Below are 15,409 nucleotides of genomic sequence, written 5' to 3'. Positions count from 1 at the left end.
ATGAAAGTAGTACGATAGTTGCACAATGTTGAATCAGGAAGTTGAATCAGAAAGGAAGAAAAACATATTATTTTTATAAAAAACGGTAACGACAAGAAGATTAAAAAATATTTAATTCACATTTGTTTACGAATCAATTGGAAACTTATTATTCGACTTATTAATATCGACATAAAATTCTAGAAAAACAAGTCGACAAAATAATTCAACTTGTAACATACTACCACTAATATGAAGATATTTTACGAAATGAATCAGCTATTACGAAAGTTTCAACTTTGATAAAACTAATATGGCACGCTCAGCCATAAATTTCTATTTTAAAATCTAAATTTCTTAGAAATAAATAGAAATCTAAATCTTTTGTACCCATGGTCAACAACTTTATAGGAAGAATTAAAGTAATTTCATACTTGTCACGCACGAAATGAAGTATGTATACCGGAAGTCAATGTTCTAAGCTTAGTTAGTCAATCGGATTACGATACACGAAACCAGAGATATAGAAAGGCCATGAAAAAAATATATTAACAACGAACAAATTATTTAGAAGAAGAAAGATCAGTAGAAGCAGTGAGAACATAATGTGAGAACACATGATCGAAGAAGCTTACGGAAAAATTGAGTATTACGTAATTTAATTACCATTGAACATAATTTTAAAATCTTATGTAACAACAACAGAGAATGAAATAAATGAAAATTTTCTCGTCATATAATAATATAATATATTGCACAAAAGATAGGATCCACATAAAACCGTTAATATTTCCGTTGTTTTTCAAAAATTTCTTTTGCTTGTGTGCGTATATATGTATATATAGCATGTATAAGTGTTCGCGATGTTCTGTTGACATGAAGAACCGTTAGAAGGATTCTAACATTCGTTTATGTGTGTTATTACTAATCTATTCCCGAAAACGAGTTTACAACGAACGCATTATGAAGTTTCCAACATTTAAAAATATCAAATAACGATCTTTTCTAATAATATGTATTGAACGATATCATTAGAATGGATACTAAAAATTTTAAGAATAATCGAGAATAAAAAAAAATAATTTTCACTGATTAGATATATTTCGGCAGAATATTAAAGTAATGATTAAAACCCTTATGCTAATTACGCGAATATAAAACGAAGAAAAATAAATGGAAAAAATAGGTAAGTTGAATCGATAAGAAAAGGCGCGAAAAGTTACAGCGCAGAGCCTGATCGGTGAATAGTGTCAACGAATTTCTAACCTCACTGGAAACACGATACAAAGATTCGTAAATAGAGGATGATAAATTTACCTTGTCGCATCGCCGTTTTTCTCCTCGATTTCCAATCGCTCCATTTCTTTTTGCAACATGCCACCTTCCGCAAACTTATCCAGGGACATGATTTCTTTTTCTTAACGTTCGTTGTAAAATTCACACAAAAACCGATGAATTATTTACAACAATACTCGATGTGATTTTTAGCACTGTTCAATATAATATATATTATATTATATATTATATATGTATATATAGATATATATATATATATATGTATATATATATATTTCTTTTCTTCTAAATATCTTTTAATGCAGCTTTTCGCCGTTAGCTGCCGCTAATCGACTGAGGTAGACAAACACTGGCACTAAACACTGGCTGATTTCTTCGTGCGACCGAACGAGCACGAATGAAAGAGAGGAGTGCAAAAAAAAAAGGATGAAAATAGGACACACGACGATGTACGCGACAGACCGATACAAATTCTTTCTCGGTTGTCCGTATAGCAGCGTCCTCTCTTATTTCCTTAATTTCGTATTCTTTCGCGCGTTTCTCCCTCTTTTTCTTTCTACGGTACGCTTCTCGTGTCTTTTCTTGAACACGATATTTTTTTCACTCTTATTATTTTTTGATAATAACACACAATTATTACGCGTAACACGATGTAACGATTATTAAAGATCTCGCGAGACGATGTGACAAATAAAAATAAAAAATCGAAATAAGTAAAAAACAATCCAGGCAATAACGCTTGCAACTTCCTTTCAAAGAAGTGTCTCGTTCGTCTCGTTCTCTCAACAACCACCGTGGAAACTCGCGCGGGTGGAGCAGTTTTGTACTTTCCTCCTTGCCTCCTTGCTCCTCGGCTTTCTACTACCGTAGTGTCCTCCTCCCCTTGCTCTTTCCACCACTTCGTCCTTCTTTCTCGCACGCTGCCTTCCTTCTCCTCTTTCTCTAACCAACGAAGAAATCCCTCCACGTATCGAAGACGCACGAGCACTTTTACTAACTAAACGGAGAAGACAGCCGAGAGCTTGTACGTGATTGGTCGTTTAAGACGATTCCGGGACCGTGCGTTATCCGGTTCCCGCTACTGCTCTCTCTCTCGGAGAATGATGAACACCGTTTTACGCGATGACACAACGGGTTAGAAACGCCGGTAGAAAAAAAGATACGTCTCTGTAGAATTACGTTGGTCCTTTTTTCGTATGTAACACTTACATATATAATACATATATATATATATATGTATATGAATATATATATATATATATATTATATATATATATATATGTATATTTCAAACCCACGTGGATTAATCGGTCGTATAATAAAGGTAACGGTGCTCTGTTTTACTCTGTCGAATACGAAATGACACGATACCCGGCTTCTGTTCCGTGCGACCGCGTTTCAATATATTCGTAAATGACACTGGCCTTAACTTCGCACGTATACGTGGGTGCGTCCTCTCTCTGTTCTCTAGTTGCTCTTTCTTTCTCTTTCTCCCTTTGTCTTTTCCTCCCTTTCGTTCTCCACTACCCCTTTCTCCGTTTTTGCCGGGCGTTTCGATCAACGTTGCTTGCGATCGCGTCGAATGCGCGACGATCAATGGGGCATAAATGCGCGTTGAAACAGAGAGATTCTCGTCCGAGTTTTCCGTACACCTATCGGAAGCGCGAACGCAAACGGGAATACGGAAGAGAAAACACACACGTCTAAGAGCAGCGTGCTACGCTGACGGCGGTTATATCGGCCAGGATATCTATCCAGAACGCGCGCTGGGAACACTGATATTATTTTTATAACAACGCGGTGCGCGGCCGTCCTAGGCCGCGCCCAATATACCCCCACCCTCGACTAGGTTCCCTCCCCTCCACTAACTGTTTCTCCCTCCCCAGTTCAAGGGGAAGCTTCGCTGTTCGTCCCCACCAAAGACATAGCATCGTACCGGCGTGTGAGACTCGAGAGAAGGGTGAATAGGAAAAAGTTCTCGACTATCCTGCGTGGGTATATCAAAGCCGGAACATTTTCTTCGCGTGAACACCATGTTGCTTCGATCGTTTTTTCCATCGCCATCGTCTAAGACGAATTCTTCATTTTGAATAAAGGTACATCCTATATATTCCACCGAATTATTAAGCGAGTATTCATTCTGTCGTATTATACCACGATTGGTGCACCACGTTGTTCGTGTACAGAGGCGCCATCTGATGGACGCCGGTAAACACTAAAAGTTATTTTTCCACTAAAAGTTGTCGCTCCATTCTCATTCTCCTTTATTTATGATATAATTTTACGAACAATGTGTAAAGCTATTAGAGGAGATAAAAGTCGAGTCGAACGATGCTTTTTTTTTTTCTAATTTTCTTTACATTATCGTATGCTTTTTGATATACATATATTTTTTCATTTATCAGAAAAATAAATTTAAATAAATATTAATGTTATACGTTAAATTAGATATATAGAAATATAATTTAATTTAGCAAAAAAAAAAAAAAAAAAGAACAATTTAAAAATAAATTATAATCAAATAAAACTTGGAATTAGAAAATTCTAATTTTCAATATTTGCTTCATATCACTTGGTAAATAACTAAGAAATGTAACGCTTCACCCTTAGGCTGGTTACGGCATCAAGAGCACTTCTCTGATCAACTTGTAAGCTGAAAAGGGGGAGATTACAAGTGCCCAACCACCGTGACTTTTTAAAAGACATAGCTGTACGTTATTTCACGTGCATTTGGCTTACGCTTCATTAGCGATCGGATCGGTAAAGTACAGAAGAATCTACACGGTAGAGCTTTGCCGAACGTTGAAAGTACAAAAAAGGGCAAAATCAATGAACAACAAAATACGGATTCCTAGTTCTCCGTGGAACCACAGGATTGATTCCGTTACGGAGGTCTCTCTTTGTTCGGCCAGGTAGAAAGGAAGGATTCGCCTTTCTTTTGTGCATGCCTGCAGGTATATGGGTGCAGGTCGACCATGGGTATTCGTGGCTTTTCTGCGCTCACGTTTCATCGTCATTATCTTTGGCAATGACGAGGGTGTTATCCTTGAACTAGATTTATCATTCACAGAATCATAGCTGGATAACACTTGAATTTTTGATGCGTTAAAACGCCTGCTATAATTACGTTTCGTTATGCCTTTTCAAGATTGAAAGCAATCCTGATACGCCCCTTGTTAAAATACACCTTTTATGCATCGTACGCATCAAAATCCATAAAGCAATTAAGATTTCGTATTGACAACAATTTTAATTCGTATTATTCGTAATTGAATTTAATTATCTCTTATTTCATTAAATTCGTAATTGAATTTGATTCTAATGAAACTTTGATCATTGAGAATTTTCCTTTATATTTTTAAATATAATAGAAAAATTATCAATTATCCGACTTATATGATTCTAATCAAGCATAAGACATTTAAATTTTTCGTAAACATCTTTTGCATTTGCAATATATGCACAACAATTCTAATTTTTCATTCGAATGTATCGTAAAATTAATAAGAATATGAAATAATACGATATAAATTGTTGAAATATTTGAAAAATAAGAAATAAAAATGTACGAACGAAAAAAATGATGTAATACAAGTGTCGTATAAATTCACGTATCCCGAAATATAAACATAATTATTCGTGCAATGACCTAGCATCGAAATAGTTATGCATAACATCATAATTTTTGAGACAAGTTCTACTGGGATTTGATTTAAATGGCACACCTGTACACAACTTGTGCCATGATCTACCAGAAGAAAACAAATGATGATTACAAATCACCGAATTACGCAAAGGGGGTTAGAGAATAAAAAAAAAAAAAAAAAAAAAAGAAAGAAAAAAAAAGAATAGAACTTTGCGAGGGGAGTGGTCACATAACCGAAGAAACGTTGATCCATTATAAACAAGTGGACAACCATTATTATAATACCGGATCGAACTTGAATTTTGAGTACGCCGTATGGTCGCGTGGTTTCACTATGAATTTTTATTACATTAGGTAACTTAACAACCGATAGAAATGTTCCTCCTCTCGACATAAAAATCCAATTGTTCATCTCTGTTTATACAAAACAATTTTATTTTATTAAATAAAATTTTACATATTTTTCGAAATCGTATAATTAACAAATTTACCTAATGTTTTCAAGTTTCACGATCGCGTCGATATCGTTAAAAAAAAAAAAAAATGATATCGTTTTAAAACCAGCGTGTGTACTCTTTTTTTTTCACTCAGCCTCCATTAACTAATTCGTTAAATGAATCAATCGATTATCCTATTCATCCTATCAAACGTAAAATTCACATCAATTTCTTGGAAGCATCCTATACGATTCGTATATTTCATTTTTCCCTGAAATTGTCCTAGCAAATTGTTACGCTTGCATTACTAAATTTGTCACTTGCAGATTCGATATTACATAAAACTCGTATTCGTCAATGCGAGAAAAATACATTGAAACAACAAGGAGCGAAATATGCCTTTCGTAACAATTCATCTTAACAATCACGATTGTGCCTAAATTTTCTTAAATTTAAATTAGCGTAGAAAAATTCGATGAACAGATCAACTTACAAGAAAGCATGGAACAAGCGTGGAATTCGGTTCGTCATTCACCTAGAAACGAAAATATAGGCTTTATCGTGTGCCGCCTCTTTGTTCTTCCACGTAACGATGATTGGGATAGGTTAAGGCGGTGTTTAAAGATAATTAATAGTTGCACGGCTCGTAAATATCGGTATCAATGAAGCGTGGTGTTGTAGACATCAGTAAATGTCCGTGTAAAAAAATTAATAGATCTGGAATTTTGTCCTCTGTGGGATCGTTCTATTGTTCTTCAAAAATAAATAAATAACATTTGAATCTTTAAGGAATACAATCGTACGAATTGATCGAAATGTGTAGTAAATTATTGCGTTCAAGTGAACGGTATGTAGGGTATCGGGTTTTTTGAACGATTAGGGATGATAAACGAATGTCCAAACATAATTACTCGGCCTCTGTTATCAACGTAATTTCGAATGGCAATGCGATCCACGTGATTCCATAAAATGGTGGAGTGGGTAGTTTAATAACTGGGACGGCCGTGGAAACGAGCGATCCGAGACGAAGGGAACGAACGAGAGCGGCTTTTACCCCTCCAGGGTGGATCACCCGATGGAAGGAAAGCAAGGAGGAGCGACGTAATTCGGGCCAGGAGGAAAGGGTCCTCTAAGGGGAGTGTAGAAGACGACGGGTGTACAAGGGGAAAAGGGAGAGTTTAGGTGGGGACAGAGAGGGTAACGGGGAAAAGAGAGAGGGAAAGAGAAATGCGAGGGTGCGTAAGGGTGGCGGATCCCTGGAATCAATAGTGGCCACGCACCCTTGAAGAATTTTCGCACCAGGAGCCCGGATGTCTCAGGACAAGCTGGGAAAGCTTTCAAAGCTGCTGCTATCAAATACTGTTTTACGGTAAAAAGAAAATCCAATGGAAAAAGAATATTATTTTCGTGATAAAAAGTTGGTGGAGCGACTCGTTTACCTTTTGAATATCGAGGACAAATTAAATTTTCTAACACCGTTCGATGTACATAATAATCAATCAAGTATTCAATTGTTCGATCAGACTTACAAGAATTCATAGTACTTACGATTATAAATTTCGTTGTTAACGAATCATCCGATAATTTTCATTATTTCATCTTATTCACGGGACTTGTGATCGTTGGACTTTCAAGTTTTCGTTCGGTGTAGAGGAAAAGAACCGAAATCAATAACCTTACGACGTACGATTAAATTTAACGCGCTTTAAATGCATAGAAACGAATTGTATGCTGTTACTTGTAACGGTATTTGTTCCATTCAACTCTTCGTTATTATTTCGTTAAGCTAATTAAAATTTTATTGCGACCATTAAATATTAAATTGATATTAATATTAAAAAATGTACATATACATATTTCTCGTTGCGTGCTCGTTTTTTTTTTTCGTGAAAATACTTTTCGTGAAACTTTTAGCGGCAGGAAATATGTGTTTTACAGGTCAGTGAGCAAAGTAGAAAGGACTGGGAAAAGTGACTCACCTCCAACCACTGCCAACTTGGCCAACTGAAGATTCTGGTAGGGCGTCGCCGCTACCCCTAAAACAAGGAAATGGGAAGCTGTAAGATAGGTAAGGATACAGGATAATAAGGATATAAATTTTAGGATAAGATGCACATATTAAGGATAATCTTATTTTCACGAATATCTTTTCTCGTATAAAAATTACAAAAAATTATAAATTATAATATTCCTGTTTATGCCACGTTGTTACAATTACACCCTTCAAGTATCAAAATAACTTGGAAATTCGATTATCAAATTTTTCTTATCGCGTATCGAATCAATCTTTTCTTTCGTCGAATAATTGCTCGGTTTCGCTTTCCCTTCGAAAATATAAGTTTTTTCCACCTCTTTGAGCGTGGCGATCCGTCTTTTTCAACTCCGCGTTCTTCGTGGATACAGAAAAAACGAAACTATGACGTAAGGAAGGCGGAGCGTTCGCAACATTGACAAGGAGAAAAAAGTTTGATACCGCGGATAATTGGAGGCCTTCATATGCGACATGCATATTAATCGCAGTCTATCTGTAAGAGGACGAAAAAAGAATTAATAATAACCGCGTCGCCAAGATACCGATCTGACCGGTCGGTTGGCCAGGTGCACTGTCTTCCGTGATCCGTGCATATTCTTGGGGGTTTCTTTTTCACGGCATCCTTTTGCCTCGGTCACGCCAATTAAGAGGCATCGCCGTTAAAATCACCTTTATGTACCATCCTCGTACCGGCTACTGTGCCAACTTTCAATTTGTCAGCAATCGAATCTCCTCCATACGATATTTTCGCTCTCGTTCGCGAATCCATCGTTCCTAAGATTTCCCATTTTTTCTTTTCTAATCCGTCGATCGCCACGCACGTTTCTAGGAATTGTTCTAGCTACACATTCGATTCTTTCGCTCGATTCTCGCCCCAAATTCCCTTCGTGACGATCCGTGGACGGGACACGAGAATCATCCGAAAATGAAACGGTTCCGGTAGAACAATTCGAAATTAAGGCATTGGGCGTGTCTTGGGTCGGCAGCTGCATTCGGCAACAAAAATCGCATCTTCCACAACATCGTCCAAGATTTTACGATCGGGTGTTCTGCTTGTAACGCCTTAAAGCGGAACCATTGACGTTGGAACGGCGAGAAAGTTGCGGACGGGCGCGAAGGGGAAGTGAAAACACGCGTATATACACCGAGAGGGGTATATAACAATTATTGCACGTCAGCGTGCCTCAATTTCGAGATAATTAACCGAGGCCCTTTACACCTGCGGATTGTGCCAAGTCTGTACACGCGCATACCCGTGTAATTCTCTTTTTTTTACCGTGACGATCTCTGCTCATCTCTGGATCTACGGATGATAAGGAATCATGCGATGAAAACGGCCGGCCGTAAAAGAAGGAAAAAAAAAAAAAAAAAGGAAAGGCAACCGCCTCCACTTTTTTGCTGAAAAAGAAAGCTATCGTCACGGACGTCGTGTGCATCTTGACTTAATGTTCCTACGTGCCCTTTCCTTTCATCGTGATTAATAGGTATTAACAAGGGGAACGACCTGCATCAACATTCGAGATAAAACCGTGGAAGATTTAATATCCTGAAAAAAACGTAATTCACTCGTAGGCAACCTGTTTTAATCGCGGCGTTGCAGATTTTATACCGTCCCTTCGGGAATATTAATTGAGATCGAAAACGGACGTTTTATCTTCACGTGTAAACCGCTCGTCGTTTACATGGAATATTAAAAAAAAAAAAAAAAAAAGAAAAATAATACGAAACGAATTCGAGTCGCGAGACGAATTTAGAGCATTGTCGAAAGACATAGAATTAGTCGAGAATTTTCATTAGGCGAGCAATTGGATGATTAATCGGTCCGTGGAAGAGGGTGATAATTACATTTTCGTTTCCGGCGCATTACTTAAGAAGGTAAATTACTTTCCGCGACTGACAGCCCGAAGCAGCTGATCGGTAATTTCGATTGAAACTTCTTGCCTTAAAGCATCCTTCCACAATTGCTCAGTTACAATTTCTGCATATTTATTATCGCATATCGTTATTTTTTAAATTTAACGTAATATTAAACTGTGATTGAAAATTTCGATTTTACGAATTCTCCAAAAAAAAAAGAAAAAAAAAATAATGACCCATTTCAAGAAAAAAAGAAAAAGAAATTAAACGACTTGGAAATATATCATGTACGAGTTGAAACGAACACGGAATTTGTTTTAAGGATCAACAAAATGTCTATTTGTAAAATAATTTCACAAAGATAAGTTGGGGAGGGAAGCCGCGTTAGTTTCTTGTGTGAACGCAGCTGCACGAGGGCGCGTATCGAGCTTCTCCTCCGTCAGGATATCGTCCCTCGAGGCTCGAGAAGGAAGATACTTTGAGCAAACATCGGAAGGAACGATCCTACCGGGCGGGTCCGTTGCATCGTTTTGTTTTTCATTCTTTTGTCCTTCCGAAGCCGCTAGTAGTAGTTGCTTCTTACAGAAACATCTCTGCAACTGGACTCGAAGAAGCGGGAGAAGGGGAAGAAAAGGCGACGATCCAGTTTTTCTATCTACTACGCTTTATACGCGTCGATTCATCATAAAAGAATCGTTGCACGAGGAATTTTCTAGGATTTCTAGGGGGGGAAAAAAAAAGTTGCGAAATTTAAGTGAAAGGAATTAAGTAAAATTTAAAGGCATCTTTTAGATTAAAACTGGATAAAGCTTAATTTGTGGCTCGAATCTGTGGAAGAGAGTTGGTGAGGTTTGCCCTTGGCGCTTGCGTGGTGCGCCAATTGCATTCGATGCAACAAGTGCAGGAAGGGCATTACAAACCCACCCTACACTTGTAACCAACCTAATTCAACGATGGATTAACACTTTCCCCGCCAGACCGAGTTTTTACTTTCATTCATGTTGCTTCGTGTTGCAATCCTTGCTCTCACAACATACGTTTCGAAGCATCGATGCAACGATCAATATAGAAACCATTAAATTGTATTTCATAAAATATACGCGCAAAATTTTGTATACGTAATTAAATATCAATATACGATTAGGCCATTCCTAATCGTGAATACGAAATTCTATTTAACATAAAAAAACATATATAAAAAAAAAAAAAAAATAGGGAAATAATTCGAAGGATCAAAATCGTGTGCATTTGGAACGTTAGTCACATTGTTACACGCATTATTGCGTGCTCTAATTTATACATTCGCGTTCCATTGTACATTCGACACTCGAGAAAGAGCACTCGTGCGGATAAGCCGATCTCCGTTAATTTAATAAACGTATTATTTCGATGTACCACACCGCATTAATAATCCCCGCGGTAACTGTCCCTCGTAATAATCGCGTTTGAAATGCACGCACCCCCACCTTCGTCCCTTCGCCCTGATAAAAAAAAAAAAAAAAAAAAAAAAAAAAAAGTATCAACGACATGAGGAGAAACTCGAGTTGCGCCTGCGTGCCGAGAAGCAGCCGGCTGTGCATTGACGCAACAAGTGCATGCAAGATGCACCGCGACCCAGAGGGGGTGGGGTGGGATGTTGGGCTACGAGGGGGAGAGGGTAACGGGGTTGGGTGGGAGGTGGTGAGTGGAGGAAGGTGGGGGGGAGGAAAGGGGTGGAGGGCGAGGAGAGGAGGAATTAAATGCAAGGCGAGGGAGGGGGCACACCACCGAGGAGAAGGGCACGAGGTTGGCACGCGCCGAGTGCAACGATTCACTCGAGCGGAGAGGGAGAGAGAGAGAGGGAAGAGTGGAAAGAGTGCAACGCGTCGAACGATGGAAAGATGATGCATCCTCGGCCCTGGACTCCCGTGCCAGTTTTTTTTTTTTTTCTTCTTCCCCCACGCATCCACGGTGCGAACATTTGTTTGCGGTTTATGAAATCGAGGGGACAAGCGATACAAGAGGAACGGCGGCACTTCGGGATACAGGAAATGCAAACAAAGTGCATTCAGTCGGTCGGGTCAGCACCGGCTGCAGGGGTCTACTAACTTACCCCTATGCACCCTTCCTATCGTACAACCTGACTGGACTTGATACGAGGTGCAGCGGGGCCTTGTTATGCAAATGGGAAAAGTGCAGTTCCGTGAGTGCAAGTGGAAAAACGTGCATTCACGCGCGCTGCGTGTTACTGTAACAATGCACTTGACACTCGAATCTTTTGTAGCGTAAAATATATATATATATGTATAGAGAGAGAGAGAGAGAAAGAGAATGATAATTTTTATTCGTCGAATTCTGGATTGGAATGGAAGATTGTCATTCTCGTTGGTTGGTTTGATTTTCTTTTGTTATTCTCGGGGAAAAAGACGAAAGAGAAGATAATCGAATGCAGGTACAATTTTACCGACGAATCGACGGCAATTGCATCGCTCACAAGCCGGTTTGCCGCAACGCAAGTTTGCATATGACAATCGAACGAGCTACGATGCACGTGCCAACATTATGTGGATGCACCGCAAAGTGCACTTCCTTTCATCGGGTCTGGAATAGCTTTTGCGGTCATGGAATTAAGCATGTGCATGAATTTCGAACGTTGAGAGCGGCTAGCAGACAAAAAATTATTGAAAACCACGGATGTGACAACGAAACAATCTCGAGAATAATTCATCCGAGTGGAAATGAAATGCATCTTGCGAAAACTTTTTACATTACGTTTTACACGTGTTTCTTTCTGGAAGATAAGTGTGACGATAACAAAGATGAGGAGCGAGTGTATGTTTAGATGTGGAAATAAAAGTGGTGAAAATAGTAAGATAGAGATAGAATCGTAGAAGGTCGATATAATTGGCATTATTCGTTACGAATTTTCCATTCGGTTCTCACACTCGCGAAGCTAGAGTAACGTCACGCATTGGCGAGCTTAACACAAAGAGGCCGATAGAGCCAGTTAAAGGAAATAGAATCAGAAACGCGGTGGATCCCATGGAATTATTGTAAGGATTCTTAAGGGGTGAGACCCTCAGGCCTTAAACTAGTTTCCGCTCGTACCAGTTCGTTTCTCTTCACCGTCTTCCTTTTTCTTTCTCCATCTTTTCTCGCCCTTTCTTCTTCGTGTCACTGTAGCCATCGTACAAGAGTGCTTTACATTTGAAACATATCGGCTTATATGGAAATGAATGTTTAGCCATGCATCGGTCTTAAACATCAAAAATGGGAGGCCAACACTCGCTGCTGGAAGCTGATACGCGAGTTTTCGAGCAGCGTAAAGAGGACAACTCGGAAGTGATACTCGTCCCTCTGAATTGCCGATCTGTCTATTGTCGGCCAACCATCTCCCCGCCTAATCTCTTTGCTAACTATCATGAAAAAAGATTTCATTTATGACAACGGTTATATTCGTCACCCTAATTTAACCCTTTACCTGTGACCAACCCCAAAACAAAACCATTCCTCGCATATGGCGCATCGCATATTTACATCAACGTGTATTAGAAGAGGCGTTAAATTTCCCATCGAATTTTATCTTTCGTTTAAACGATCAACATTTTGTCGTTGAAATATTTTAATTATCCGTTCATATTCTTTACGGATATCAGGATATATCACGATAGATACATTTGATCTCGATCCGTATTTTAGATATATCTTTATACGATAAATACCATTGCTAATTGCTTCGTTATTAAAATTAAAAATAACTCGATTCGAATTTTTGTCACCTCTCTCGCGATTGAGAATTAATACGTCGATGTAAATCTACGTGATACATACGTTAATTTTTATTCCATATCTATGAAAAAAGTTTAATTTCCAATAATTAACCGCTGTTAAACTTGGAAATTCCGTTTTCATTTTGCACGATATCGTTGCAACGAGACAGCCAAATTAAAAAGTTCTCGCACGTACGACTCATTACACATTGCACGTTGCATTTAATTGATCTTATCTCATGTCGAGTATCATTACGACCGGTAACAAATTCTCGGTTTATACGTTTGCACGTTCCTATCGTCAATAAGGTTTCTTGTGGCAAGAGAAATCGGTGGTATGAGTAACCGAGAAGAGAAACAGAGAAAGGAACGAGGTTGGGGGATGGTGAAATAACAGATTGCAGTTGTGGCACGAGCGAGCAGCCTGGGCTCAGCTCGGCGCTCGTAAGGAGAAGGCAGGTGCCACATTTTTTTCGAACGCCTGCTTCACCATCGAAAGAGGCTCGATGTGCAGAGGCTCCCAAACAAATTTCTACTAGAATTTCAAAAAAGTTCTCGAACGAAAAAAATCATAATCTTGATTATTCGTAATTAATAATAGACGAAATTACCTTTTTTTTTACAACGATATTATAATGATTATGAATTAAATTCGAAAGTTGATCGATACGAAGAAGAATAAAACGAAATCGATGAATAGAAATTTATTAATTTCAAAGTGACCGTTCAACGATATAAAAAAAATCCTATATATACGACAAAAATCCAATAAAATATAAGTGACGATTTAATTCTAATTCGCATCTTCTTCAACAACGATTTATCGATGTAAACTTTAAAAAGAAAATTGTTTATTGACAAATGTGGCTAAGTGCGATCTGCATATGATAGTGACACGTATACGTACCAGTGATCCATATGTGTGCGATATGTTGCGGCAGCATGCGAAAAAACAGTGCAAATGTAATTTGTATTCTACGAATTGGCATGCAGATAGATATAGAACGATATTACTAAAATTGCAACGTTTATGCTATATATCGCTATCCAATCGCGTTGAAACAATTTTACGAGAAATTTAAACAGCAATTGAGAATCAGATTTTTTTTTTTTTTTTTTGGACAAATTTTTCTCGAACGAAATAATTGGTCATCTTTGTTTGTTTTGAATGAAGTGCGATTCCTTTAATTGTATCCGACAATTATTCAAAATTCTACGACAAGAATGAGTTCCACTGTGGATAATCCTCGACGATTTTTGCTTGGACACGTTCGGCACGAGTTCAAACTCTCGTGTTTGCGCGCTCGCGCGCATTTACTCGCGTGCGGCCAATTATGCACCTCGTTATGCCAGCATTACGCGTGATCTCTCTTTTGATCGAGAAATTGCCTAGGGTTAATAACCCCTGCTGAAGTTTGTGTAAGCGATTACATAAAATTTTTCGAAGACAAATGTACCATTAACACGTAAGAACAAGTTTGCTCGCTGTTCGGACTTGACGAGTTGAATAAACTTTTTGGATATATATATTTAATACATAATGTAATGCGTAAGTAAGTGTAATTCGGCAGGCGTTTCCTGTATATACTCGACAAATTTATGATCGTTTAAAGAATGACGGTTAACAATATTCACCGGTCGAGTAAGTTTTAATTGTAACAGCAGTACGATGCTTCGTGGCTAATTTATTTAATAAGTATATATTTGCATACAAAGTAGTAATATGCGTGTAAAGCAATGCTTCTTGTCGCCAAAATATTTAATCGAGAATATTGTTGATTAATCAAATAACGAGAATATTATATTGTAAAGGAGTTTAATTTGTAATCAATAAGATTGCGTAGCATAAACATCACACATGATTCTACGTGAAAAAATTCAAAACTCACCGTTTCTTAGGTCCACTGGCTACAGATGGCTCCACAACAAGGGCTGATCCGAGATACGTGTATCCTAAAATAAACAAAAGAAAGAAATGTTTATTGATCGTTAATTAACATTCTCAAAAAATATTTTCAAATTTAGCAATATATTTTACATATGAAAAAAGAAACGAAGAAAGCATAGAAATTGAAAAGTAACATAACCTAATCTATGATACGGTTAGAATTTTCTCATAGCATCATGAAAATAGTAGAATTGGGTCAACACGAACAACCTGTTAGCTACGGTTCATTTAAAATCTAACTCCGGTCTAACAACGACTGATGGGAGATTTTCTCATGGAAAAATATACGGAGCACCGGTTTCGAAAAGTAGAATTTGACGGTTGCTTCCGGGTTTTGATTTGCACATGTAAAAATTGCTGCACTGATCTAAAACTATCATATTCTATCGTATCTTACTCATATTCTAATCAGGATCAAGAGGTTATGTGAACGTATCCGTGGTCAGAATCTCGTGCTAGCGAATT

The 15,409-nt window shown here is 38.0% G+C and overlaps 1 protein-coding gene across 2 annotated transcripts in view; it reads right to left on the bottom strand.

Annotated features, from left to right (window-relative positions):
- The window catches only part of Imp (IGF-II mRNA-binding protein), a 65,600-nt gene that overhangs the window by 35,887 nt on the left and 14,304 nt on the right, over positions 1-15,409 (bottom strand). Inside the window, exons 2-3 of one of the 2 annotated variants that reach the window (XM_086907517.1) lie at positions 14,886-14,949; positions 7,338-7,394 (exon numbers count right to left, since the gene is read on the bottom strand). In XM_086907517.1, the coding sequence (XP_086763643.1) occupies positions 7,338-7,394; positions 14,886-14,949 (121 nt within the window). Of the gene's footprint in view, positions 1-1,296; positions 1,383-7,337; positions 7,395-14,885; positions 14,950-15,409 lie in introns of those variants that run through there. The other variant, XM_012491638.3, reaches the window with a different exon arrangement.

The sequence above is a fragment of the Apis florea genome, unplaced genomic scaffold (genome assembly GCF_048593485.1).
Source record: "Apis florea isolate Af1SG1 unplaced genomic scaffold, ASM4859348v1 contig_2897_pilon, whole genome shotgun sequence".
Lineage (NCBI taxonomy): Eukaryota > Metazoa > Arthropoda > Insecta > Hymenoptera > Apidae > Apis > Apis florea.
The sequence above is the reverse complement of the archived record's forward strand: the minus strand, read 5'-3'. Positions and strand labels throughout refer to the sequence as shown.